This window comes from Meleagris gallopavo, chromosome 17 (genome assembly GCF_905368555.1).
Source record: "Meleagris gallopavo chromosome 17, MGAL_WU_HG_1.1, whole genome shotgun sequence".
Taxonomy (NCBI): domain Eukaryota; kingdom Metazoa; phylum Chordata; class Aves; order Galliformes; family Phasianidae; genus Meleagris; species Meleagris gallopavo.
The window spans coordinates 3,711,958-3,738,831 of NC_139420.1; the positions used below are offsets into that span (position 1 = coordinate 3,711,958).

The 26,874-nt window shown below is 40.0% G+C and overlaps 1 protein-coding gene across 1 annotated transcript in view; it reads left to right on the plus strand.

The window, feature by feature from the left end:
* TMEM132D (transmembrane protein 132D) overlaps positions 1-26,874 on the plus strand; it is a 192,928-nt gene that overhangs the window by 139,103 nt on the left and 26,951 nt on the right. Inside the window, exon 5 of the mRNA XM_031555950.2 lies at positions 16,453-16,596. Coding sequence (XP_031411810.1) covers positions 16,453-16,596 — 144 coding nt within the window. The remainder of the gene's footprint in view (positions 1-16,452; positions 16,597-26,874) is intronic.

Genomic DNA, 26,874 nt, shown 5'->3' on the forward strand with positions numbered 1-26,874 from the left:
CTTCTCTTTGAACAACACATTAAAGATACTGCAGTCAGGTTGTCACCCAAATGTGATATGGGGTTCTGGTAGAATGCCTCTAGTATTAGGAGTCTGTAAATGCTTTGACCCTCTGACTTAATTAGAAATAGGTTATACTGGTTCATTGTAAAAGAGCTCCTGACACCATTCTTTACTTTCAGTGTGGTCTCGGTGGGTAGTTTTTGTCTGCTTGTAGCCTTTAGCAACCATAAACACAACTATACCTGCATGAAATCTCTGCACACTGCCCACACATGGCCTGGAAAGGACCAGGTGATAATGTGAATACAGATTAAATTTCATTTTGAGTATTACTTTTCTGATTGCAATTTTGCATCCTCCCGATGAAGTGGTCTGTGTTTTGTTTGCATTATCAATGGGAGTGCTTTGAAAATTGCTCTGGTGCTCAGGAGAGCAGGAGGAAAACATTGCTTTATGGTAAGCGTTTTGAAAGAATGTTTACACCCAGAGCATCAAATTAATTTCCCTAAAGTACAGACTAAGCTGAGCTGATCAAAACCAAAAATGATCATTGGTTTTGCACATATTTGAATACAAATAATTTAGTTTCAGATAGTCTGAAGCAGCTCATGATTATTTCCATGTTTCCTCAAGCACAAAATAATTATTTTTTAGGCTCCATTTTCATTAACCAGAGCGTAGGCTGTGGCATCCCTTTCTCTGGGATTCAGCAGTGTTCAGAGGCAGCTCAGTGACCAGGCAGAATCAGGGCGCAACCGAGACCTCACGCTTCTAAACACAGCTGAGCTTCCAACAGCGGTAGTAGAGCTGCAGCACATCATCTGCGTCTTTTCTTCTTCTTCTTCTTCTGTTTTTTGGTGTTTTTTTTTTGTTGTTGTTGTTATTTGTTTGTTTTTTGAAGTTTTGCTGCAAAGATTCTCATTCTTAGTTGAACTCATTTGGGAATCCTAATGGAGAAGTAGTTGAGAGCATCAGAATCTCCAGAAATTCTACCAGATCTTCATACATCCTGAGGAAGTCTTCAAAACTTCTGAAAATTGACACCCAGATTCAATTTTTCATATATATATGAACATATATATACATTTATGTATATTTTTACTGAAATGACCAACCAAATTAGTAGCAGGGAAACCAAGTGAGTCTGATGAGGTGATGTGAGAATGGCAGTGCTGGGAATATGGATTTACTTGGCAGACATCAGTATTCAGGCTACTGAAGACAACTTTTTTGATAGGTGATGATGTAGAATAAATAAAGCTCATATGGAATCTGTTCACATAATTATAAAAAAGCAGAATTTAAGGTCTGGGCATTACAGTTTAATGTGAGAAGAATATCTAAACAGAGAGTTGCCAGTGTTAACAAAGGTAATATTAGATTTGAATGAGAAACTTTGTACGGTTAATTAAAAATCAAAGACACAGTTATAATAGAAGTAATTATCCAAGAGTATTAAATCAGTGGCAAGTCCGAGCCCATAAAAGAATTAATCAGCAATAATTTAATATTTTATATTGAGGCCTTATATTTTCCAGTAGTACCAAAATCCATTCCGCTAATACAGTTCTTCAAATTTATCTATGAAAGTCTGAAAGCTGGACAATAGATGGACAACTCTGTGGAAAGAAGTTTTAATTTTGCTTTTAAACTACAATTACAGCAAACAGAGTACTGTTCCTATCAGGAGAATTGCACGGGCTAAGGCTAAATATATTTCTGATCCAGTTCCTCAGGTCTGACAGTGACTGATAGCAAATTCCATCATGATAATGTAAGAGCAAGGAAAGCTGCTTTCAAGGCTATGTACCTCAGCATGTTTGTGCTCCAGAAGTGTGATCTGTTCTACTACTGCATGATTTCATGTAGTTGCCCTTTAAATTGCAGTTGAAGTCAATCTAAGCAAACGTTCCTGTTCTCTGCAGCAATGAATTCCATGGTTTAGCTGTTATGTGGAAAATCAGATCTGTTTGTTTGGAGGCCTGCCACCTGATAGCTTTCCTCTTCTCTGTGGGGATGTGGTGGAGTCTGTCTGTTCCCCATCTCCAGACTAGTGGCCATCCCATGGATTTCTCTCAGCCTCTCTCAGTCATCTTTATTTTGTACCTGGCTCTTTTGGAGCCCTTCTCAATTTTTCTATGTGTGAATAGCAAAAAACTTAAAGCATGTTCGAAAGGAAAAAGCAAAAAAAGGTAATCTGCTTTTCATGGAGAGGAAATTCTAATATAGGAAGCAGAAAGGCATAAAAGAAGCATTGATTGATGGGGAGATTGTGGTTACCATTTACCCACTGATAAATTTCCAGCTCAGCCTAGTAAATTCTGCTCTAACCAGATCTTACTGAAATCAGCGCAAGCCATCGCAATAACTTTGATTCTTGAAAACAACCTTTTGTTGAGCAAAACTGTTATTTTATTGGCATAGGTTAGAAGTTGTGTGCAGTTATAGCTGCAGGGCCTCTAACTCCTCATAGATTTTGAACCAACAGGAGAACCTAAGCAAATAAAAGCCAAAGTCAGATTGTATCAGTCCCATGTGTCTGGCAGCACCTTGAAGAAGAACCAAGCTTTTATTGCTGTCATCTAAAGATTTTCTTCTTTTTTTTTTAACCCAATAAATAATTTTGTCACAAACCAGAGCTGAGCCTACTGCAGCTGTTTATCAACTTGCCTCCTGCGGGAGCGAATGTCTACAGGCAGTCTGTATGGCTGGTAACAGGGTGATAAATGGGCACGCCAGGCACAATGTTGGCATCTGGTGTGGTTATTTATCAGATCAAGTGCTTTATAAACTCTCCATGAAAGGCTTTGTGGGTTCCCTCTCCTTCCTAAATGTAAGCTTTCTTCTGGATTGGAAGGAAACATTTCCTGAAGAGTTTTTTACCTAATTTGCAAAATTTGCAAAATTGGCGAATACCTTGAGGTACTTTTAGTTGTATTTGATTAAAGTAACACTTTATCATATTGCAGCAATATCATCTTAGTTATCAGGCTTACACTAATTTTTGCTTTGAAGTCATCAGATACAGTGCGGATCCCACTCCTTTCCATACGTCTGACCTTGGAAACAGCCTCCTATGCAGTCACTGAACACTGCAGATATTAATTATTATTGTGTTACAGACTGGAACTATTCCGGTTCACAACTTCATAATTATTACAGAATGACTAGTGGTTAATATGTGATTGTTTCTCAAATTTTAAATAAGAGGAAGCTGAAGGAAACTGCTACTCTTGCACGACATCAGGAGAATTATTGGATAGAGATCTCTGTATCCATCAGATTAGGAAAATACTTCAAATGTCTTTGGTTACAGAATATGTAATTTAATGTCAAGTCCAGAATGTATTTCCTTGAGGACACTGGACTGACATTAACATAAGTTCTTTACCAATCATTCTGGGCAGATTAGACTTTAAACAATTGTTGCAGAACGTACAATATAGTCTTAAAATCATTGAATCTGAAGCAAGCATGTTCCCCAGGATATTATTACAAGACTCTTCATGTCTTTTTTCTAATGGCTTTTTGGATCCTCTGCTTTCAGCCTGCCACAACCAGCATTACAAGTGTCCAACCGCTCTTTTTTTCTGTTATTAATTTTTTTTTTTCCTATTGTAAAACATTTCTGATCATTCTTCTGTCTGTCTAATTGCTTCTTAAGTTTATTGCTTTGCTGCGGTGCTTTTGGGGATTTTATTTCCCAACTGGTATTACTTTTTAACCACTCATGTAAATCTGTATCAGTTCAGACTCATGCAGAAAAAACAATTTGTCACAAATCTGCATAGGCTAAACCTTCAAAGCAGAGCTTGTGGGCTCACTCCTTTTTTTCTCTTCTTTCTTCACCAGATCTAAAAATATTCTGTCTTCATTCAAGTCTCACAGTTCCCTGTGCAACATTCTCCACATATTGCTGGGGAAATAAATGTATGGGTCAGTTTCTTGGCACATCAGCAGGATCAGCAAAGCTGTATCCAAATATACCTACAGAGGATCTGGCAGTAGTTGTTGTCACAAGCTAATCACTCTCAAAAGGTTCTGAAACAGAAGTGCCACTAAAATCCAGGCATCAAAACATCTTCATGGGCATGGGGCTTGTAACTAGTCTTTTTTGGGTAATAAGATTTTGGTTTCTGTGCCATATCAAATATATATATGTATGTCTCCAAATTTCCTGACCAAAACCAAATGTGCAAAGATGGAATTTTGAGCCCCAGGTCAGGACCTGTAGCCTGAAAAGTGTCATCCATGGTGTTCTCTATGCTGGAAGTTTCTGAGGGCAGATGAAGGACACTATAACTGATGACAGTGAAGCTAGTCCAGTGGATTAACATCCACCAGTAACACCAGTGTGGCTGGTCTGGGGATAGCAGTGGCTGGGTGCAGTGGTGGGAGGTACAGTGCTCCTCAACTGTGGGATGGTGGTGTTACTCCAGAGGTAAATGGCACTCACCTACTTCTGTTCCTAGAGATGTCAGGGCCCTTCTCAACGTATGGCACAGGGAATGCATGAGTTCACTCACAGTTGCACAAGTTGCACTGTCCTCTGTCTTGCCCAAGCAGAGACCAGTGTCCTTATTTGGTCCCTGCCATGAATTTTTTCTAAAGACATACTGCGACCCAAATTCTGCCCCTGGGCACCATGTTGTCCTTATGAAGGTCATGGTCACATGTCCCAGAGCAGACTTTGGCCCCATTTGCCATATGGGAGCTGGAACATTATATGTTTTTTTTGTTTTTTTTTCTTCTGAATGTCCCTATTGTTTATTTTTGTGTTCCTGTTAAAAGTTCAAATGAAGAGCTAATTACTGACCCAGCAGAGCCGGCTGGCTGCAGGCGTCCCTGCTGTGAGTCTGCTCATGAATGAATTTTTGGTTTTGAGGCAGGTTTCCAAGGCCCCTGTGATGGTCCCAGTTTAGCTCTGTTTGTTTATTACTTGACATTCCTAAAAATGAATGTACTATTAAAATTACAAGGCCAATCTGTAAGGAAGCATCAAAATAGGTAACTTAGTCACTTCTCCTCTGCAGGGTGACCAGGACAGCATGAATTCTCTTGCTCCTCACAAACTTCTTTCCTCTCTGAGAAATGATCTGTAGACAATGAGGGAACTGAATCTATGTATGCATTTAAAAACACCACATTGTGTGCACTTTGATTTAATTGTTTTGCTGGCAGATCTTGCTTGGTTTCACAGAGTTAAGCCAATGGTCAGAGAGGAGAGGAGAGGAACAAACGTGTTTTAAAGACTTGAAACTTTCTGTAGTCACTATGGCAGAGATGAGTTTTAAAGAGCACTGTTGTGTAAGTAGCTCTGCAAGTGTCCTGGGTAAAAAGATGGATGTGCAGGTGAAAGAGCTGACTGATAGGCATTAAAAGCAAGGAAAATTGCAGAAGATGATAGAGCAGGTAGGTGGGATGGGGCAAAAGTGTCATCTTTGAGCTAAAAATGATGCACTTGCCTTGTGTGCCTAGATTATGAAGCTCCTCAAAACAGAAAGTACATCGGTGATGTATGTTGGGTGTGTGGGCTTTGGGCAGAGCTGGGCAGAGCAGCACAGAGAAGGGGAGTCCTGTGTGGTTATCCATCATCATGACAGCTGCATCAGTGTTTCTGCTGATACCTCTGCCCATGTGAATGCAGATTCAGAAGGGTCACTGTAAACATGCGGCTAACAGAGGACGTTTGAGTCACTAAGTCAAAAACTCATGGCAGTAGCCTGGTATGTGAAAATAATTAGATGTCTCCCAGCAGGGCTTGAAAATACAAAGAAAACTGCATAAAGTACTGACAGACGGACCTCAGCAGATGTATCATCCCACATTACAAGATGATATTGAAGTTGTTTTCAGGTGTGAATTCGTTTGTTGATAAAACAGCAGAAAAATCTAAGCATACTCAGAAAATAAAACATCAAATCTCCTTTTGTTCCATCTGTTTTGCCTACCTCAGAGGGCTCTGATGGGCATGATTCCCACAAGGCCTGCGTCTAGGGAGGCTTCCTGCAGAAACCTTGCTTTGCTGTGCATGATATACCCATCACTTACACCTCTGTGATAAGCACTCAAAAATATTTTGTTCTGAGAAAAATATTTTGACTTAACTGGTGGGATTGTTGACTCACCTATGCCTTCCTAATCTGTAGTATCAATATTTCCAGTTAGTGCGGAAGCTGGCGAATGTGGTTATGTGGGAGAAAGAAAACAGATAGCAGCATAGAAGAAACGCTAAGTCATGACCTGAAGCAGTGATGAAGAATCTGGTGGGAAGGCAAGGCCAACTCAGGGGAGTTTAGGTGCAAGCAGTGCACCTAAGTGTTCAGATGGGGTGGAGCCAGGATCCAGCCCTTCCCACACCTCATTTAAGGGTTGGCAGTGGAGGTGAGGGTATTTTGTTGGAGATCCCTGCCTACTTGCCTTCCCATCTCCTGCTAGTACCAGCCTCAGCTCTCTTTCACTTATCTTTTCCTGGCTGCAGCAGTGTAGAAAACATGTTTGTGGCCAGAACAGAGAGCTGAGGCAGCAGGGAGTCCTCAGTGTCCCAGGGCCCTACCCCTGCTCTGGGACAGCCATGGTGAACGGGCCAAGGGAAGGACACAGATGTCATCACTGCATGGCTCTGGAAAGAAGAGAGTGACAAAAAAAGGAGCTGTCAGGCTTGTCTGCTGGATATGTCCACATCACAATGGTTGCTGTAATCTGTTTCTTGCTGGCCAGCCCCCAAGGAGCTGTATGGCAGATGGGAGCAGGATTCCCTGGCTGTGCCCTTTTGTATTCCCTTTAACCCACCACGTGCATGGGGGTTAGTGCTGCGTGGAAGAGGGAAAGAGTTGATGTGCAGCTCTGAATCCAGTCCAGGAATGACAACAGCAAGTGAGGGAAGAAAGAGAAGATATATTAGACAAGGGCTGTGATTTGTTTGGGGATTTTTAATACTTCCCTCCATGAAGGCAAAGCTCTCTCAGTCAGTTTGACTCCAGTTTTTCTGGCTCTGCTACACATTGCACCAAATATTTACTCTGCTAAATTGCATTGCTAGAATCTTATTGACATCTTTTCTTTGAAGTGATCTCCTAGAGCTTTCATTTTGTTGCTGGAAATCCTGACATCATATCCCATCGTCCGCCCCTGACAGAGTTCAGACCCCTGCAGGCACAAACCTCCACATTTGGCTCCTTCACCGCAGGCCTGAGAATCAAAAGAGCCTCCATGCTGGCACGCCAGTCTGGGAGCTGAGATGCTGACCCTATGTGTGAAATTTTGATTAGGTTTAGCTAATTTTGCATGGCGTGTCCCTACCAGTCTCCCAAGTCTTAGCAATTCAGTAGCATCACACACAGTGTATTGCATAGCTTCAGCCCTGCTCTCCCAGCCCTGCTCCTCTGAGAGACCCTCCTTTGGCAATAGGACATCCCTGTCCCCCCTGCAAAGATGTATGCTCAGGGAAAGTAAGGAATCCCTACCCAATTTTGTTGGTTTGCCTTTTGAGGAAACCTTGATTATCAGCTAAAGCAGTCTGCTGAGGGACCAAAATCAAGTATGCACACACAGCTTCATGGAGTTACAGTTTGGAGCCTGTGAATTAATTAGCAGTTTCTCTGAAGAACTGCAGCCTGACAATTCATAGCCTTCGTAGCTGCTTGACTTTGATAAACAGACAACATACATGGCAGCTTCCTGCGATCATAGTAGCACTGCAAACCACCAAAAAACAAAGCAGGACTTGCCAAAAGCAAGCTAACACAATTCCTAAATGCTAGACATTAAAGCAAAATGTCATTTCAAGTAAACAAAAATTTGCATTTACTCTATAGATAGGAAAAAAAGTGAACTCCCATGTGAAGAATTTGACCCCTCATCTACTTGAGAGCAAAGGGAATCCAGTATGACTTGGGCAGCTTCCTGGTAGTCTTACAAACTGTCCCATTCCTGGATAGTAGCAAAGCTGTAAGCAAGAGCACCAAAGGCAACATGTCCTATCACCCCTTTTTTGTTCTTGCAGTTGTAGTCTGTGCTTGCCATGGCTCACCCCCACGACAGCAGTTGCCTTTTTTGGTTGGCTCAGCACTTAGAGCTCAGACAGTGTGCGCTGGACACTGCATAAATACAAAAACCAATCAGTGTGATAATTGGAGGGACTGACAACCTGTGTCATTATCCCATGTTACTTATTTCTCTACAGCACAACCCAGCTGCTGGCTGTTTTCTCTTTTTAACTGGAACATTGTGATTACTGTGCTTTGTATTTGTATGCAGCTTTGTTTCACTGCTTGTCCTCACCAAATTGCTCATTTCTGGAGCAGAACCTCCTCTGTCTCCATCATAACCCCATTCCAATGCAGTAATGATCTTAGCTTCAAGAAAGACCACGTTTTGAAGACTTCAAAATCAAACAGTTTGAAGAGTAAATATGCCAGTAGAGCTCTTTGTTTGTGTTTTCATTTTTGTCTTGCAAAGAGGCTACCTGCTGTTCCAGGAAAGAACTGGCCATCAGTTTATTTTTCTAGGACTGCTACAAACCCTGTTTGGAAATACTTGTATGTCAGATATGGCATGAAATGAAGTTGTTCGTGTTAATTCAGGAAGTGAGATATAGCCTATAATACTCAGCTTTGGAAACAACTGCTGCCCATGTTGTACGCCTGCTGTGCTCTTTGTGAAATCCCACTGTGGAACTGCAGCCTCTGAGCCTAATTCATTCTGAGAAAAGCAAATATTGATAAGTTGGCTTCAGTGAGGATGCACCTGCCTGCAAGATTAATAAATTGGCCCTATGTCTTTGCTGAGCCACCATCATATCTTGGTCAGGCTGCAGGTGCTCTGCTGAATTTTCATGGTGACTCTTGGAAACCCACCAGCTTGGTTTTGTGTGTGACCTTTTTGGCCCATCGATATTTGACTGAACTTCAAAGACAAATATGCACTCCTCCTGGACCTTCTGGGCTGCTATTATAATTTTCTTCTAATTCCTTTGTTTGTGATGTTTCCTAGACTGTAATACCCCAGCAGTCACAATTTCTCAGAAATAGGAGCTAAATAGACAATATTTAGCCTGTAGTATAATTGTCTTGGCACCTGTAAATCACTGAAAAGGTGGTGATTGATCCTCAGAAGAGAATGATTATCTGTCAGGCCTACTGGAGAGGCAGCTATATTTCATCATTAACTTTTAGCAGCCTTTGCAGAACCTGGATAGGAGACTTATGATTTTAATGTCACTGATTCCTCTAGTGTTTAAAGGAAGTATATTTTTCGAACTACAGAAAATACATGGTTCTGTGAAAATTGAAATAGAAATAACCTTGCCATTTATATTGGATTCAGTCCATAACAGTTCATTGCTAATATTGTTTAGTAAGAATTTATTAGTTAAACTCATTATTTTTGTTTACACTTTCAGCTGAAAAGGCAATTTGAAAGAATGTTTTTAGCTGACAAGTCTGGGGTGGATTGCATTACAAAACAGGGTAGCAGGGCTGGAAATTATTTTCATGTTTGGAATAAGTTTGTGCGAGATTTGTGCACGGCTGGCTGGAGGATGTGTGTGCATGCATTGCTCTTACAATTCAGCACTTGCCTCTTTTTGTGTATACTTTGGCTTACTAAAGGAGAAATTCACTTCGGAATAAGATGTACCAATAAGAGAGGTCATTTTTATGCAACATATGTCATGAAGCCAGCAGCCTCCCCTTGCCTTTGCAGGAGACTGTGTCCCTGGTTATTCTCTTCCTAAAAATTCCTTGAGTCTTGACTCTCAGATTCTGCCCTGAAATTTGAAATGGTGTGAATGTCACCTCTCAGAACAACAGTATGAGATGGTCCTTGTCATGCCCCAGGAGCTGGGTCTCATGCTGCATCTTCTGCAGACAGCAAAACACAACATCTCACCTATGTGACAAAAATCTTACCTGAGTCCCTGAATCGTGTGAGGGATCAAGGATTACAAACCAAAGGGATGAGGGGATTAATTAGTAATAAGAGGTTAAACGGGTGTAATGTTTGGAAGAAAGTGACTCTTGTGTTACTTCCTCTCTATGCCAACAATTTTAGGCTTATTATCATATGTAAACGAGGTAGGAAAAATAATTCAGCTAATCAAACATGGATTTTGTTTGGCTTTGAAACAACTGCCAACAACCTGAAATTTGTTTGTTTGCTCAAGCTGAAGTTTCATAACGTTCCCAGGCAATGTAAACACAGTCTGGAAATTGGTCCCCCACCTCTCACCCCAACTGTGCCTCCCCAGACCTTCCCCATGTCCAGACTCCATCTGAGGAGTGGTGCTGTGAAGCGGAACAGGGAATGGATCTGGCAGAACCCCCCAAAGCAACAGAAGAGATTGATTTTTGGCCACATGGGTTGTTTAATCTTGCTGGCTCTGTATAAGCATTGATTCTGCCCCAGTGGAGGAGGTGTGAGACAGTGGCTGGAGGAGGCACCCCCTGTTGCATGGCATTATGAACTTTTCAAGGGATCACAGCCTGAAAAAAGAAGGAAAAATATATTCAGACTAATTCTGCCACCCATTTCTTTATCAGCCAAGGTTTTGCAATCACATTTTGCTGTTTAAAAAAAAATCCATTTTTCCCTGTCTAGCAGCTGTGTGGAAGATTCCGAGTCAGCAGGTAGATGTATCCAGAGGAGCAGACACCTGGGTTTCATTTTCTGTTCCTTTTTACCCTGTGTCCTGAAGCTGAGCACATCTGAGCTCTCTTGCTGGTACTCAGTAAAAGCAAAAACCATTTAAGTAGCAATTTCTTAAATAAAACATAATTAATATACTCCTCTTCTCCCCTCAGATCTTCCATTCCCACTTCAGATTTCACTCTTCACAATGAGAAGTGCACACATTAAAACAAACAGTTGGTTTTGATGTTCGTGTCAGCATACTCACATTTCTGCATTCAGGTTTCATCATTCTCATTCTGGTAACACTGTCAGCTCTTTCATTTATATTGCAGACTTCAGAAATTATTTTGTGTGTGTTTTATTTTCTGTCCATAGTTCCTTTGGGCACAGGAGAACTGCATCTAATTTTTCAATTTCTCCTTTTTATTTTTTTGCATCCTAAAAGATTAGGAACCACAAGGCAAGTAAGGAATTCAGAGTTCTTTCATTTACTCCAAGCTTTTAGACTAAACACAATGACATTTTAGGCCTGAACTCAAGCTGTTTGCAAGCTCAGATCTGACAATAATGTAATACAACCAAGGAAATTTGCTTTGGAGCATTTCGGCTCCTCTTTACCACCGTGTATCTAGCCTCCCCAGCTGCTTCTAAAACTTGTACTTCAGCTGCCGTAATCTTATCATTAAAGGTGGATTTAAGTTTTAAGAACCTATGAACAAACCTTTGTACTTGCAACCAGAAGCTGGGAGATGACTCTGCATTTAAGGTGCAAGCTCAGCTTTTCTCCCGTGTCGGCTGCTAATCCGGCACAGCCAAGTGTTGGGTGCTGTGACCTCCCAGCAGCTCCTTCAGAGGTGCATCTTTGTTGCTCAGCTGCTGCTTTCTGACTTCTCAAATCCCTCCTATGTTGTTGTTCTTGTTTTCTACCCTTGCAGTGGTAGCATAAGGAAAAAAAAGCTGAGTTTGACCACATCCGTGAGGATGTCAAGCATTTATACTTTATTGGTTTAGAAGCTTACTAAATTTAAACAGAAGCATTAACATGGCCTTAGGCTCTCTTGACAGTTATAAACTCTTCCTTGGGGGGATTTCGGTAATGCTTTCTAATCAGCTTAAGGAGTTAATTAAACAGCTGTCACTTAGCTTCTTAATTCTGAGACTTGATGCTAAATAAGATTTGAAATTAGTTATGCATGACTGAGGCGTGGATCCTCTGATACAAATAGGATGGCTGCTAGCTGAAGAGAAGGAAAATCTGGGCCTTTAGACATAAATAATGGATATATTCATGGTGGTATCCTGGATTAAAGCTCTAATGTCTGATTAATGAAAACAACAGCAACAGCAGCAACTACACTATGAGGAAAATGGAAGTTGTTAGTGTCCAAACAGGGCAGATTTCCAGGCAGCTATTCATTCCCACTTGCTGGCATGCCCTGTGCTTCAGGAGATTTCCATGATCATTTTGATCTCTTCCCTATTGCAGTCTGTCGATGGCAAACTCAAAAGCCAAGATAGCTATTGAAAACAAAAAGAACCAAGCATCGTTTTAGAAGCTAGACATTTAGCCAGGAAATAATGTATTCTACTGCTGTAATCAGAAATGTAACTGGAGATCTGCTGTGCTTATGAAACATGATTTGTAGAGCTGCAGTGGCTTTATAATACTTTTTCCCTGTTTATTGTGGTAGGACAAGTATTCCTCCTCCTGAAGGGCTGCAGATCAGTCCGAGTTGTTCTGAAAAAATATGTCTGGAGGTCTTTTTGGAAAGCAAGCGGGTGTCTCACTGCTGCTTGTGAGGGCTAACAAGGATTCAGCATTACAGCCTCCCGAACCTTGCTAAAAGCTCCTGGAAAAGAATGCTAATAATCACTACCAGCTTTTTTTTTGCGTTTTACTATTGTTTCTGATTTTAAAATGTTTCTGATATAAAGCTAATGTGGAGACTCAAAGAGGAGCGTGAATTGGTTGTATATTTATTTATTTTAGAAGTCATTATTAATACAAACATTAGGAAACAGCATTTATGGGGAGAGAAAGGGAAGAAGAGAAATGCCTTATGATTTATTAAGATATTGTTAAAGTTCTTTCTTTCACCCCAGGAATTATAAGGTAAGAGATATCCAAAGGGAAATTAAATTGCAGAGAAGCTACCAATTAAAACTGAAAAACTAATAGGTGTTCCCTTCTGCATATCTACTTAAATAGATACTTACTGCGTGCATCTTCTGAATATGCTTCTGCTGGAGGGCTTAATATGCTCAGTTATTTAATATGAATCTCTTCAGCAGGCAAAGAATGCTCACTCCAGAATCTTTGTGGAAAGTATTACCATTTTTGAATGCAGTAGTAATTTCAGAATAAAGATTATCTGGTCTTCCATTTCTGTTGTGAGAGAAAAATGTTTTTCTCTGATTGCTCTTCCTATTTCCTTTGGTTATTTTAGGGGATCCATGCTATGTAATGGTTAGAGGAAGATCAGCAACTTTTTAATAGCTGCTCAGGGAAGCAACCTTATGTGGTCTGAGTACTTATCTATAGCTTTGCAAAACCTGTAAGTATTCCCATCTTGCAATGCCCTAACATGATATCTCACATAATCTGTGTTAGTTATGGATAAAGAAAGTAATATTTCTTCAGAATATTCCGTTATCACTTAAGCAGCAAAAAGTAACACTTTTAAATTAGAAACTATTTAGATTTATAGCTTTTACATGCTGAGACTCTGATCCATAAATCTCTATGTAGCTAAATAAGCATCATGTTTGTTTCCTCAAATGAAATAATTTTCATACGCTTTCACCATGGGAACATTAAGCCCTTTCTACCATTAAACAAATGACTGAAAAAACATTTTACTCTGCCCCCGCTGCATAAATTGTGTAAATTGTTATTATGCCTCTACATTGAAGGGAGAGAAGCAAACCAGGTGCCTAAAGGAATCATCCTCCAAACCCCTGCGTGTGGAGATACTGAAGACTCTGCAAACAGAAGTAACTGAGCTCAGTTAGTCCAGCACAGCTGCAGCCATTGCCTGCTTGCTTTGTGTTTGTTTTGTTTAGAGAAGTACTGGGTGATTTGTTTTCCTGGGACTGGGCACGCACTTACTGATAGAAGAACACTGTATTTATTTCCATGGACTCCAGACAATAATTTTTTTCACCCCTCTTTTCCTTTGGAGAAGTAAGGGATGGACATCATTACGACCGCATATGAATTAGCAGCACTGTCGTGTGCTGAACACTGTGCTGATGGGGCTGTGCACAGTTCTATAAACACTTTGGTTGTGAACATATATCTGGAATGTGAATACAGACAAAAGCTATAAAACCTTGAATCTGGAACCTTTGGTTTTAGAGATAAAACGTGAATTTACTTCCTTCTCTTAGAATCAGCAATGCATACACTCATTTCCTGGTGTTTAAGCATTCCCATTAACGTCTTCAGGATTACTGCCGTGATTGGTTGAAGTTCAGCTCTGTTGGACTGTGGCTCTGGGAGCAAGATGTCAGTTACGGAGCTTTGAAGCCAGCTGAGACTTTGGGCATGCAGAAATTCCCTGTGTGTTAGATGTGCTTTTCAAAAGTGACTGAGAAGGAACAGAAGCTAGTGACAGTGACATAGCTGATGTACTGAGTAATGTGGTTTTGCATGCATTTCCAGGGAGCATGTGCATTAGGATGTAGTCCATATTCAGAATGTCCAAAGCCAGGACTTAGAATTTGGAAACACAAATTCATGAAGCTTTTGAGGAACATTATCAGTTACTAGTTCTTACCATGGGAAATTACATTTGCCTTTGGTGGGCAGACCTCATTAATCATACTGTTTCAGAGGCTTGGTTATTAAACCTCTCTTTACTTTATAAAATAATTACAAGGTTCATTTTGTAACGTACTGAGTGGGGGAAGAAGGGCATTCCTGCTTGGGGGAGCAGGTATTTTCAGCTTGGCACTAGTTGCAAGCAGCCAGGCATGTGCTGTGGCCTCAAACAGTCCCAATGAAATGCAGTTCATGCAAAATGTTTGTGAGATAGGAACCTAATTCTTGGATTCTGTAATTATCATGGATGCTTAATAGCACTTGTTCTGTCAAACTGCCCCATTTCTAGCTCAGTGGAGCATACAGGAGAGTAGCAATTGGATCTAAATAACCTGCATGTAGTGGCTTCGCTGCGAAGCTCAGATCTGAAATAAATAAGAGAATCTGGCAAACTTAATTGCAAATCTTCACAAGATCTCAGTTGCCTGAGTAATATATCCTCTTCTGAGCACAAATGTGCACTCATGGCAGATGGGCCTTACAGTGCAGTTCTTATATTGATATAAGTTATAATTTCAAAATATCTGAAGGGCTTTTGTGCTGAGGGAGGGAGAGGATTTTCATAAATTCTCTTTTTGTGAAATCCTATTTCACCCTCCCCTAAAGATCATGGGGAAGATGGGAAAACATTAGCAAAGCAGTTATCAAAAGAACATGAGCTTTTTTCTTTCTTTACATATTGCTTTGAGTCGGAATAAAGTATCTCTGTTTCTTTAAGTGACAAGAAAAGGACTCTTTGATCCATAGCCTTTAGATGAGAAAAGTCTCAGCTTCTCCTCCTTAGCCCAAGAGACAGTAGGGGGAGTCATCATCTCCCAGTAACTCAATTTCAGTCTCTTACTTTATTGTCTTCCATGAGTGAAATCAGGTCAATCTCAGAGCTCATAGCATGAGCTATTTAGGTAATGAGCAGTTAGCACTTGGGGGGCTTTGGAAGCATTTATTTCACAAGAGATAGCTGAAATCAAGAGCCTCTTGTTCTACAGGATAGTCTGTGATTCGCAGGCATGATTCTGAAAAGCTTGGAGACCTTTCCAGGAGTGAGCAATATCCTACAATAAGGAGATGAAGAATTCAGGGACTAATTTGGGCTTCCTGTGTATCTTGGCACAAGTCAGAGGTACCTGCTGTGCATGACTGACATAACATCTAGATAACTGAGGGTGCTGCTTAACCCCGTGCTCAGGACTTGGTGCTTTTAAATTAGAAGTGATATATCAAATGGAAGGTACATATTTTGTGATAATCCTCACAGTGATGATGTACCCGTAACACATGTCACTGCAGAGTTTGCTTAAGGAGCCTAAATCTTCCCAGCATCCTTCCTTTTGAGAGAGGATGGGTTTGCATGAGCCTCATTAATAGATAAATCATAGTTTTATATAATGACTTGAGTTGGAAGGGACCTCAAAGTTCATCTAGTTCCAGTTCGCTTACCATGGACAAGAAACAACTGCAAACAGTTCTTGCCCATAACTACCCAACACGAGCAAGGATAAATGCTAAAAAGCCTGGCTAAAGGGGGACATGAGCTGGATCAGCCAACTTGCATCTTCAAGACCAGCCTAAAGCCTGCATTTAAGGCTAGAATTTCTTTCATATGTATGTTTCTTGGATAAAACAGCCAAACTTAAGGTATGTTATTTTTATGTGATCAGCATGGTCACTAGTGAGCTCAGGATGGAGTCTTCACTGTTGCTAGGAGCAAGAAACATCTTGTTAGTATGGTACAGCATCATGCCTTGGGTGCCAGGTTGCTCTGATACCTGATGAGTATGAAAGAGTAACTAGGGTATGATGAATGTCTTAACAGTCCTACATCAGAACTGGAAATTTGGTTCCAGGATTGAAGGGAGGAAATTTTTTCTTTCTGCCTACTGTGTTTGGAATAGTTCTTAGAATTGTCTTTAGAAATTAACGTAATGCTGATTCTAGGTGGTATTAATGAAGTAATAGTGAAATATGCTAATCAAAAGGGCTTTTTTGTCTCTTAGGAAGCAGAGATCCTGAACACAGCTATTCTCACTGGGAAAACAGTGGCTGTCCCTGTCAAAGTGATCTCTGTAGAAGATGATGGGACCGTGACTGATTTACTGGAATCTGTGGAGTGCAGATCATCAGATGAAGATGTCATTAAGGTAGGCTCCTACTGCTTCATTGCACCAAAGGAGAGGCCCAACAAAACAGTCATGTTCTCTAATGTGACAAGTTCTTTCTTTTTCTAACTTTTATACTCCTGAGAAACTAAGGTGTATTATCACTGTTATGTGTAGATTGGTTCGGTGGAGCAATGAAACAAACAGGAAATTGCATATATTCCAATCTACGTGTCAAATACTTGGAACTGCCTGTCACTTCCCACCGTTGAAAAGTATTTTCAGAGTTCATTCTACCTCTGCTTTTTACTCTTCAGTTATGTGAAGTTATGGGTTGTGTGGGGTCAGGAAAGTTGGCAGCTGATCTTCTAGAAAAGGAAATAGTTCCTCTGAAGTTAGTTTGCCACACTGGCATAGGAATTGTGTGTCTCAAAGCTCATGTCTTTTCTTGATTCTAAGCTGGTCATGTACTGCAAACATTAGCTTTGAAATTGTGATTCTCTGCAGCTAATAGAGTGCCCCACAGAAAGCACGTTGCCTACCAGTCATGGACTGGAAACTACTTGATAAGACACTTGACCAATGGATTTACTCTGTACAACAGCTATGTAGGCTGATCTCCTTTGAAAGAGAAGGAGCAGCAGACAATATAACAGCAGTCGTACCTTTTACTCTCAGTGTATCGTTCTTCAGTAAATGATGAGGAGACATCTTGCAGGAAGATTTCTAAGCCACCATTTTTGTTGAAATCTTAGGGTCAGGATGGACCCTCAAGAGGTGTACTGATTCATGAAGACATTCATCTTGTACCAGTAAACATTGAAAGTTTATAAGAAGCCCTGAATATTTCTGCTCAGGTTGGTTAATGGTTCATGTACATTAATTGTAGTGGAAGCCACAGTCGACCGTGATGATTATTGAGATACAGTGGAAGGCATTCCAGCATGGTGACAGAAATGTTGGCTCATGTACAGCAGCTTATATGCTTTTGCAAACTTATGCATGACTGTCACATGAGAAGACAAAATGAGAGACATGGCTACAAATAAACGTTCTTTCTTCTTTTAACATAACCAGCATGTCACAAAATGATTAAAAATACTTATACCACCCCTCCAGCTGCTGGAAACCACTGTTTTCCCATTAACTTTTGTGAACTGCACCATATTGAGGACTTGGCCTTTGTGAAATTTGCCTTAGACTAAAACTGACTGGAATGCTAAGCATTCTTCATCTTACCTTCGTTCATTTTACTTTAGATTAAAATGGCTGAGGGTATTGTTTATCTCCAAGCAGGCCTCTCAGGGCCCCATTAGCTGAAAAAGACTCTTCCTGGTGGAGGTAGTTGTCTTTAAAGGAAAAGAAGAGTGCAGGCGCTTATTTATTACTGTCATATGGGAGAACTGTTGGAAGTTTGATATGTAACTTTATGTCACAGAGGGAATGACAACCTGGAGCAGGGTAATTGAAGAATAGAGCTGGGTAGGGATTTAAATGATCTCCCTTGCACTTTTTCTAAACAGATTTAACTTTTTGTCAAAATGTTGTAAGGTTGATACTTATTGGACTTGTTTTAAGCAATTTCTTCATGATAATTTCTTTTACACAAGATGAGCCCATGCAATTTAGAAGTCCATCTTCTCTTATGTTTTCATTTTAGAATCTACTCAGGTCTTCTATTTATCTGAATAGCCACCATGCTGGCATTTTCTGATTAAATGTCTTTCTTACTGTCTTAATCTAGACAACCTTTTTGCTTCTATGGAGCCCCCTAGAATCTGATAAATCTGCCAAATACAGCAAATTGATGAACTGAATCTAAGTTTTAAAATATAAAGAAATAATTTGTTTTTCTTGCCTTGTGTTGTGGAAGTTAATGAGCTAAGTCTTCACTCACATAAATTAATTAACTTTTCAGTTTATTCGGAGAGCTGGAAAAATAATTTGAAAGCAAATATATCATTTGGAATATATTTTAAACATTAATTTTATTTTCTGCAGTTCTTGTTTATCAAATTGTTTTGTTTTGGCCTATATAAATCTCCAACTGTTTTGGTGTATAACATGTTCATCTCTTACCCTGGCAAAGAACTTAAGGTGGTAATACTTCCTATGTATATATCTGCCATCCGTAAATTCATTAATGTACCTATAAAAGTTTGTGTGCTTCTGATGTATATACCCTTTCACATTGATGCCTCGATGTGATGTGATGTGATGCCTTGACATCACACTGATGACAAGACCTACATCAAATAGAAAACCTAGTCAGAGATAAGATGTTCCAGGCTTCTACAAACATCCCACTAAAGTTCACTCCTCTGCAGTAGAATGGCAGATTTCAGGAGCATTAAAATGAGTCACTGCTTTAAAGTGAGCTTTTAATTGAAAATGTCTGAGTTTTCAGTTTACCTGCTCTGTTTCAGACCAAGCCTTATTCACAGACATCTTATGTAATGAAGATAAAGTTATACAATTAGTGGCCAGCCTTCAGCATGCAACAGTAATTAGAGTTTCTATTCTCTGGGCATTAGAGAAAGGAAATAAAAAATGGGAGAAAATGTCTGCTCTGAATGCCCATTGAAATATAAAGTCTTAGGTTTCTATGTCTTCACTGTTACAGGTTTTTCAACACATCTGTCACGTAACATCTTTTATTCCTCCTGTTTTTGTGTTGTTTGATGAAGAATTGAAGCTCATTTTCCCTGCTGGTTGTTAGTATCCCCACTTAACTTCTAGTTACAGGAGCCACATTTATTACTCACTTCTTTCACTGCGGATTTCAAAGCACTTACACCAAATTGCATCTACCTGAACTCGGTTGAATAAGTCAGAGCAGAATTTAGTCCACTTAAACAATATCACTAATAGCAAAAGATGGTGTGAAATGATCTAGCCTACACTGATGGAGTAACCATTCCAAAATAAGGGAGGCAAATTACGGACTGTTTCACAAATGAGAATGGCCCTTTTTTAGCCTTACCAAAGCAGAGAAATCTCCAAAACATCACTTTTCAATGCCCTGCATTTTCAGTCTTTTCAGGTAGAGATACAGAACTGTTCCAACCCCATCTACGTGGTAGGTAGCTACTCCCAGTCAGGTGAAGGCTTAATAGCTGCTTTATTCTGATTGCTTCGGAATGTATGAAGGAGGTAACAAAGCACATGGCAGTTTCTAAGATATTACTTCAGACAAACAGAACTTCCAATAACGTTTAGCCTGGTTCTATCTGTGGCAAAATAACATCTTTCTAACCAAGTGATAGACTTAATAGAAACTGAAGTATCAGAGCATCTAAAACAGCCTGAAGCAAACAGTGTTTTAAAACATTAAATTTTTAGCAGCTGCTTCTCTTCTTCCTTACTCTGTGTGCACTACAGGGGAAAGTTGAGTTCTTTTAAAATTGGTGGAGTGACAGAGTATGAAATCAGAGGAGAAAATAGTCAGGTCCAGGATTTTACCTGCTCCCTGGTTTAGTATTGGCAGTTTCAGTGCTGTGGCTTCTGTCATGCACACCGCTGGGGACAGTCCATTTGAGATTCTTTCTGCAATTCAATCTTGGACACACGATGACACAAGTTTCCAGCTGGAAAAGGTAACCACCATGTGTGCAGGTGAAGACGTGGCCACAGAAATGGAGGTGCTGCGAAGATGCAAAATTTAGAAACAAGTGTATGAAGATTCCCAGTTTCCCTCCTATCTCTTAAGTTTAAGCCACGGTAAGAGTGACTTGAGTTGTGTGTTATAGCTTGATTGAGGTTAATAGCTCACCTGGTCCAAAGGAAGAAGCCTGTATTCATCCTGGCCTGTGTCTGTCCAGTGAGTCACTGGGAGGAGAGGACAGAGAGAGAAATGCAACCTGCAGTGGGGGTAGAGCAGAGCAGAAGATGAAGAGCAGCAAAGAGCAAGCCCCTGTTTCAGAAGCCACAGTCTATTCCACTAGCTAACCACAATGTGAAATATTCAGGAGAGGCTGTCACAGAGGTTTTATTGCTCAGGGTTCAGAGCATCCAAGTGGAAGGGAAAAGTGGATGTGGTCAGTGTAGTTTGTTGTATGATATCAAAGAAGATACTTTCCCATCAGCAAATGGGATTTTGTTTAGATTGATCACTTGCACAGAATGTGGTCGTTTAGGGCTGAATTTATGGAAAAATAAATCTTTGCCTTGGGGTTTGGGTGAAGATCAAGTTCAATCTGCCATGGTTTTCCACAATATAATGTGGTTTTTCTCAGCAGATGAACTGCCTTGTTTCATTCCAAATAACTTTGATCTGTCTTGAAACAAACATTTGATTTAAGTCAGCAAATGGATGTTTTTATTTTCTGCAATGTCTAAACATTTCATTTTGATAGAAAATGATGAAATCATGTCCTGTCATTTCAGCTCAATTTCAGTATTCCTGACATCAAAATCTTTCTGAACTTTTTACCTTAAGAGGAAGCAACTGTGAGAAAGAAAATACTTTTCCTGGTCTGATCTAGTAAACGGGACAAACTCAGAAATACACAGTACTCAAAAATTGAGTGCTGGTGATGTTACTTTTCAAGGTAGAAGGAACAATGCTAGTATCTCTCTGGTATGAAGAGCAGACATGGCAAAGATGAGTTCTGAATGTACAAATGATGTAACAATCCCACGTCTTTCAGGAATCATCCAAAACTCACCCAAAGGTTTATTGGTGGAGTTATTAGCCTTTTTCTCATCACCCATATTGAACATCCCACTATGAGTGGGACAGTTGAGTGCATAATTCTTGAAAAGGAACTTTTTCCAAATTCTGCAGAAGACACCAACAAGTCTGTTTTATGGGAAAGGATGCGTGTTCTTTTTGAGCCATGATGATAATCTTTCTTTCTGTGGTATTTCTGTTACATTGTGGGGACAAATGTGTTTATATACATAAGAACAAGATAAAAGTAAAGAATACCAAAACAGATGTCAAAGAGGATCTAAGTGAGGAATTCTGTTGAACACGGAGTCGGGGCTCATGGCTTCATGGCTTCACTTCTTAGTCACTGATATCGACAGTTTATGATGAGAGGAAGACAGCTAGTAGTCAGCAGTGATTGTGAGAGGTTCGAAAGAAACTATAATGACCAGGCTTGTAGAGCTGTTCTTATTGCAGAAAGGTAATTTCAAATTTTTCTTCTTCTATTTTTTGCTGATGTTGGAGAAGAGGTAGCTTTTGAGTACAAAGATTTGAAATTCTGGAAAGTGTTCGATTTCATAGCTTGAGCATTGGAATGAGCTGGCATTGTATAGGCATTTCCCTGCTGTCATATTGCTAGTCTGATGCCATCCATGTGGAAGGCTTATCCTGGTCCTGTGCCTTGAATCCCTCTAGTGAAGATGCTTGGGAGCTGTGGTGAATATAATCTTCCAAGTGTTTTGCCTATTTCTGAGAGTCAGATTTGTACAGCAAAAAAAATACCCATGTAGAAATGTCAAAATCAATTCCCCTTTCAATGGGGATTATGTGCCTTACTTTTTTCAGCTGCTTTCAAAACTCAATTCATTGTGTGCTGTATCCCAGTGCTGAGAAGTGCTCCATCATCTCAATAAAAAGAGATTGGATGACCTCTAGAAGGACTGATGTGAAGACAAAGTAGGGAGCAGACAAGCTGAATACAAAAAGAAATTTATTTTCTTCTCTATTCCACTGGGCTAAGCCAGCAGTGCCTTACTGAAGCGCATGATGTTGCACTGATATAAATGAAAGCTAAATTGGGCTCAGAGCATCCAACAGCACCTGTCTCCAAAACTGAAACTGACATTAATCATTATAACCTGTGATTCTTTAAAAAGTTCCCTTTAGCTTTAATACTCATTGTGTTATTCAGTTGCAGTGCCTGTCTGCCACTTTCTTTTAGAAGATGTGCTTTTTATAGCTTTTGGTGCCTGCTCTAAGCCATCCTCCAGACCATGTGCTGCTTTATTGCTACGTAGTAAATAGTTACAAGATGCCATATTGTCCTGATTTCAGCTGGGATAGAGTTAATTTTCTTCCTAGAAGCTGCTATGTAGCTGCGTTTCGAATTGAGGATGAGAAAAATGTTGATAGTAGGCTGATAGCTGCTGCTGAACAATGCTGCACAAAGCCAGGGATGCTTCAGCGCCTCGTGCTGCCCTGGCAGTCAGAAGCTGGGAGTGCACACATGGTTCAGAGGGGACACAGCCACTGCCTGTAAGTGTTTGGTATGCTGAGATCAAAAGGACATCATGAACTCAGGACTTATAATGATGTCTAGTGCTCACTTCATAGGTAACGAATAAAGAGCCTGCACAAGTGGTTAATCTTGGGTTGGGATTTTAAGCATTACAGATCCTAATAAGGGCTCAGTCTGCATACATTGTGTGACTTTTGATTTTCGTTTCATTTGCCTGTGCCTTAATAAGATTAGATAACAATTGGAGAACCCATCGGATAGGTTTTCAGATGCTATATTGAAATGTGCTGGTGGTAATGCAGGCTTTGGCATATGCTTTTGGATGTGACATCGGTGTGCTATTGTGGTCTTTGGCATGCCATTTATTTGATCTATCTTAGCCTAGACACATACAAAAGATATATAATGGTTTTGAATTACCTTGACAGATAAAGAGCATTAATATTAAATCCTTGAAAAGTGCTTTGAGATCTCTGAATAAAACGTACCCTCTAAGCATCATCATTATGTTTGTTAATAATATTCATACCCCTAACTAGGACAGAGCACAGGCTATTTAGGAAGCACTCCTGTTAAACTTAACTTAATCGCAGCACATAAAAATAAATGTCATGATATAGTATTACTGGCTGAGTAAGGATTTAGAAACATTTTCAAATTTCTTTTATAACAGAGGACATGCAGATCTGCTGACTGAAAATTTCTTCCATTTTATCCAATATGGGTAATCTTTTAACTCTTTTCCTGGAGCTGAACAGATAAGGACATCAGGCCACAAGCTAAACAACTTTGTCTTAGGCAAGATAGGATGAACTTCTCTCTCCAGTCTCTGTTGATGCTGTCATGACTAACACCCAGCTAGCAGTATGCAGCCCTTAACTCAGCCTCATCTTTCACTCCTCTTGTGGTTCCACAGTAGCTATCCTGTTGTTCCATACTGTCTATTGCTGTTACTTATTTGGTCCTTGCCATTTCTTAAATATATTTCCGTTTTCCTGTCCTTACCTACCCTTTGAGTTGTCAGCTTTTAGCCTTCTTGTATCAGTGCCCTTGGTAACCTTTTCTGAAAACTTCCAGACAATGAAATATTCAGCGGTATCCTAATGTCTCCTAAGGCCCATATATGGCTCACGCAGTTTCTTATTCAAGAAGATCTCAACTTCCTCCTAGAGAGCGAGGTAAGCTTGGGCAGAGTCCAGATGTATCCTATGAAGGGCCAATTCATCCTTTCTATGAGATATTTTTGCTGTACAATAATCAAATTAAAAAAAATAACAAATGCTGTCCTTAAGTACTTCAGCAGCCGTGTGTTTCAGAGGCAGATGCTGTGGAGTGGTTTTCTTCTGTCAAGTGCAGTGCAGTCCTGGCCTGTGTGCTCAGCTCTTCTCTGCTTTCCCATTCTGACATTCAGCTACCCGCTTACTTGTTCTCTTTGCAGTTATTTATAACATTGATGTAGTGTTTCTGAAAGACTTCCAGGAGCATGAGAAGGTAAACAAGTAAAGCACATCTGAAAAATGCTTTTAGATGTCAGAATACAAGGGGTTATCTGAGTCCAGTTTATTTTAATAAATAATTATCTGTAACAGTCTCATTCTTTACACGTGAGAGGATCTGGTCTCCTGCATACTCTGAGGTTGTGGCATGGGTGCTGTATTTGTTTGCAGGAGACAATGATGCTATTATTTGTCTCATATCATCTGCCCATAGAAATGCTGAACAACTTTCCAATTTCAGCCACATTTTGCATTATTACTTTAACTTATTGTTGGATTGGAGCTATTTAAGCACCAAATCCAATTGATTTTACCAGAAATTACAAACTTAAAGACTAACCATAACTGTTCTTAATGGTTATTCAATTTTATTTAAAGTCTAAACATGAATTGTGAGGAACAGATGGGATTTCAGAGGAAGTTTATATTTTCTCCCAACTTATATAATCTCTTCTTTCTAATTAATCTTAATTTAATTGAAATTGACTATCACTCAAAGGAAGAAGTCAGGCCCAGTCTCACACACATATACAATTTCTGCTGATGATTAGATCTCATTTCTGCCACTGAAAATCCGAAGTGAATGCAGTTTAGTTAATGAGATTGCTTTGGACTTTATTTGATGATCAGAAAAGCCTGCTCCTTGCAGAGAATATTTTTTGTGTCTATGTATGGCTCTCACCATCACTAGAGGGTTTGGCATCAGCTTAATGCTAAAAGCAAAGATCAGCCCGAGCCAATTTTAGCTGTTTCAGTGCCATAGCCATAAGTCAGCACATGTTTCCTTGAAAGTTCTTCACACGTTTTGATGACGCCGAGCTGAGTTTCAAGCTTGTAACAAATCTTGAAAGCAGCTGTTTCCCTAGGGCTGAGAATTTCATCACAAGGATTTCACACAGTTCTGTAGACAGGATAGGAAGCAGTCCCTCTGGCAATACTGCTGTACATACTATGCTAATTTTTGAAGACACCTTGACAACTAGTTTTCCAAATTGTGCCCTTTGTTGCCAAGTTAAACAATGTATGTGTCGAATCCCATCTCCCACTCTCACTCTTCTAAGCAGATTCAACTGGGCTACATTCATTGATATTTATTTCTTTGGATCTCAGGCTGTGGGAAAGCTGTGCACAGGTATGAGTAACCTCTTCCTGCGTTTTTAGCATCCAGATCCGACAGTTATCATTTGATCTCACTGTTTCCTCCATTGGCTGGATTGGATTGCTTGTTGTTGTTGAGACTCTGAGAAAACAGACATAAAACAAGATGTTGAAATTAAATGTGTGCCCACCACAGAAAAAATGTAGAAAAGGGAATGTGGAAATTACCAGGGGGCATGAATCAAGATGATTCCAGGATAAGATGAACTGGGAGAGGACGTCCTTTACTTAGCAGCACAGGGAGCAAATCAAGAAGTAATGTTTTTAGTGCTGTAAGGAGAGGAGTTATGTGCAGTGGAAGAGTCTCTTTCTCACTCTGTCATCAGCAAAATATGAGTCATATGCTTTACATACAGTCAAGGGTGAAATGCTCAGCTGTTTGCAAATTTCTACTTTAAAAAATTGTGTGTAGTCAGATACTTTTGCCAGAGGTTGCTATAATATGTCAAGACTATGACAATTCTCTAAGGCCATAAACTACCCCCATGGATATCTCTGGATTTGGTAGTAATTGACTTTGTCTGTTCTGTCGTTTACTCTGTTTTTTTAGTGAAATGATCCAAGGAAGAATTAGAAAAACAACTTGGATTATAATATTGAGGTTTTGTCAGTGATGTAAGGTCACTGAGCTTGCATAGTCTAACTGGAGTTAAGCACTGGGCTTCAGGTTTTATGGAAAATATAATTCAAGAGATCATTTTAGGTGCAAGATCAAGATGAAATCTGTACTTCTCCCTGGCAAAGTCTGACAGCAAGCATGCCATGTCCCACCAGCTCTCGGGAAAGCTCTCATTCCCCAGTCAGCTGCAATAAGTTGAGGATGTTCTGCTGAATCCTCAAATTTATCATAATAATATAATATGTAATAATTACGCTTTTCTTTTTCAAAATGATTCAGATGCAAACCCTCTGTTCAGCCCCACCTGTTATCTGTAGCACACAGGATGGAATTAGTAGAAACGCTTTTATGTTTTCTGGAACCTGGTGTCTGTATAGATCGGTTTTCTGCTATCAGATTTTATGGGTGCTTCAAGGCTGCCCTACGGTTTTAATGAGTTTTAATGAGCTAAATGTTAACGAGACTATCACTCAGGCAGGCCTCACTGGATCTTGGCATTTTTCTCTTCCTGGGAATGCCCCTGAAGCTCTTCTGTCAGAAGCTGACACTGCAGTGACCACTCCAGTTATTTACAAATGGAAACACCTTTTATATTTTCTGTACTCTTTGTAGCATGACAGGAGTGCAGGTGAGCCAGAGATATGGGACCAAGAGCAACTGAGTACATCTCCTAGGTCTGAGATGCTCCCTGCTTATCTAGAAAGGGAAATAAGGGAAGAAAGTGTTGAACATAATGGGATTCTGCCTGCATTGGTATAATCATAAAACAGAGCCAGATTACTGAGAGTGGTTTGGTTATAAGGGTGGAAATGGGAATAAAATGAATGCCACTTTCATAGGGAATGGGACACCACCATGATCTCCCACTGTCTAATTG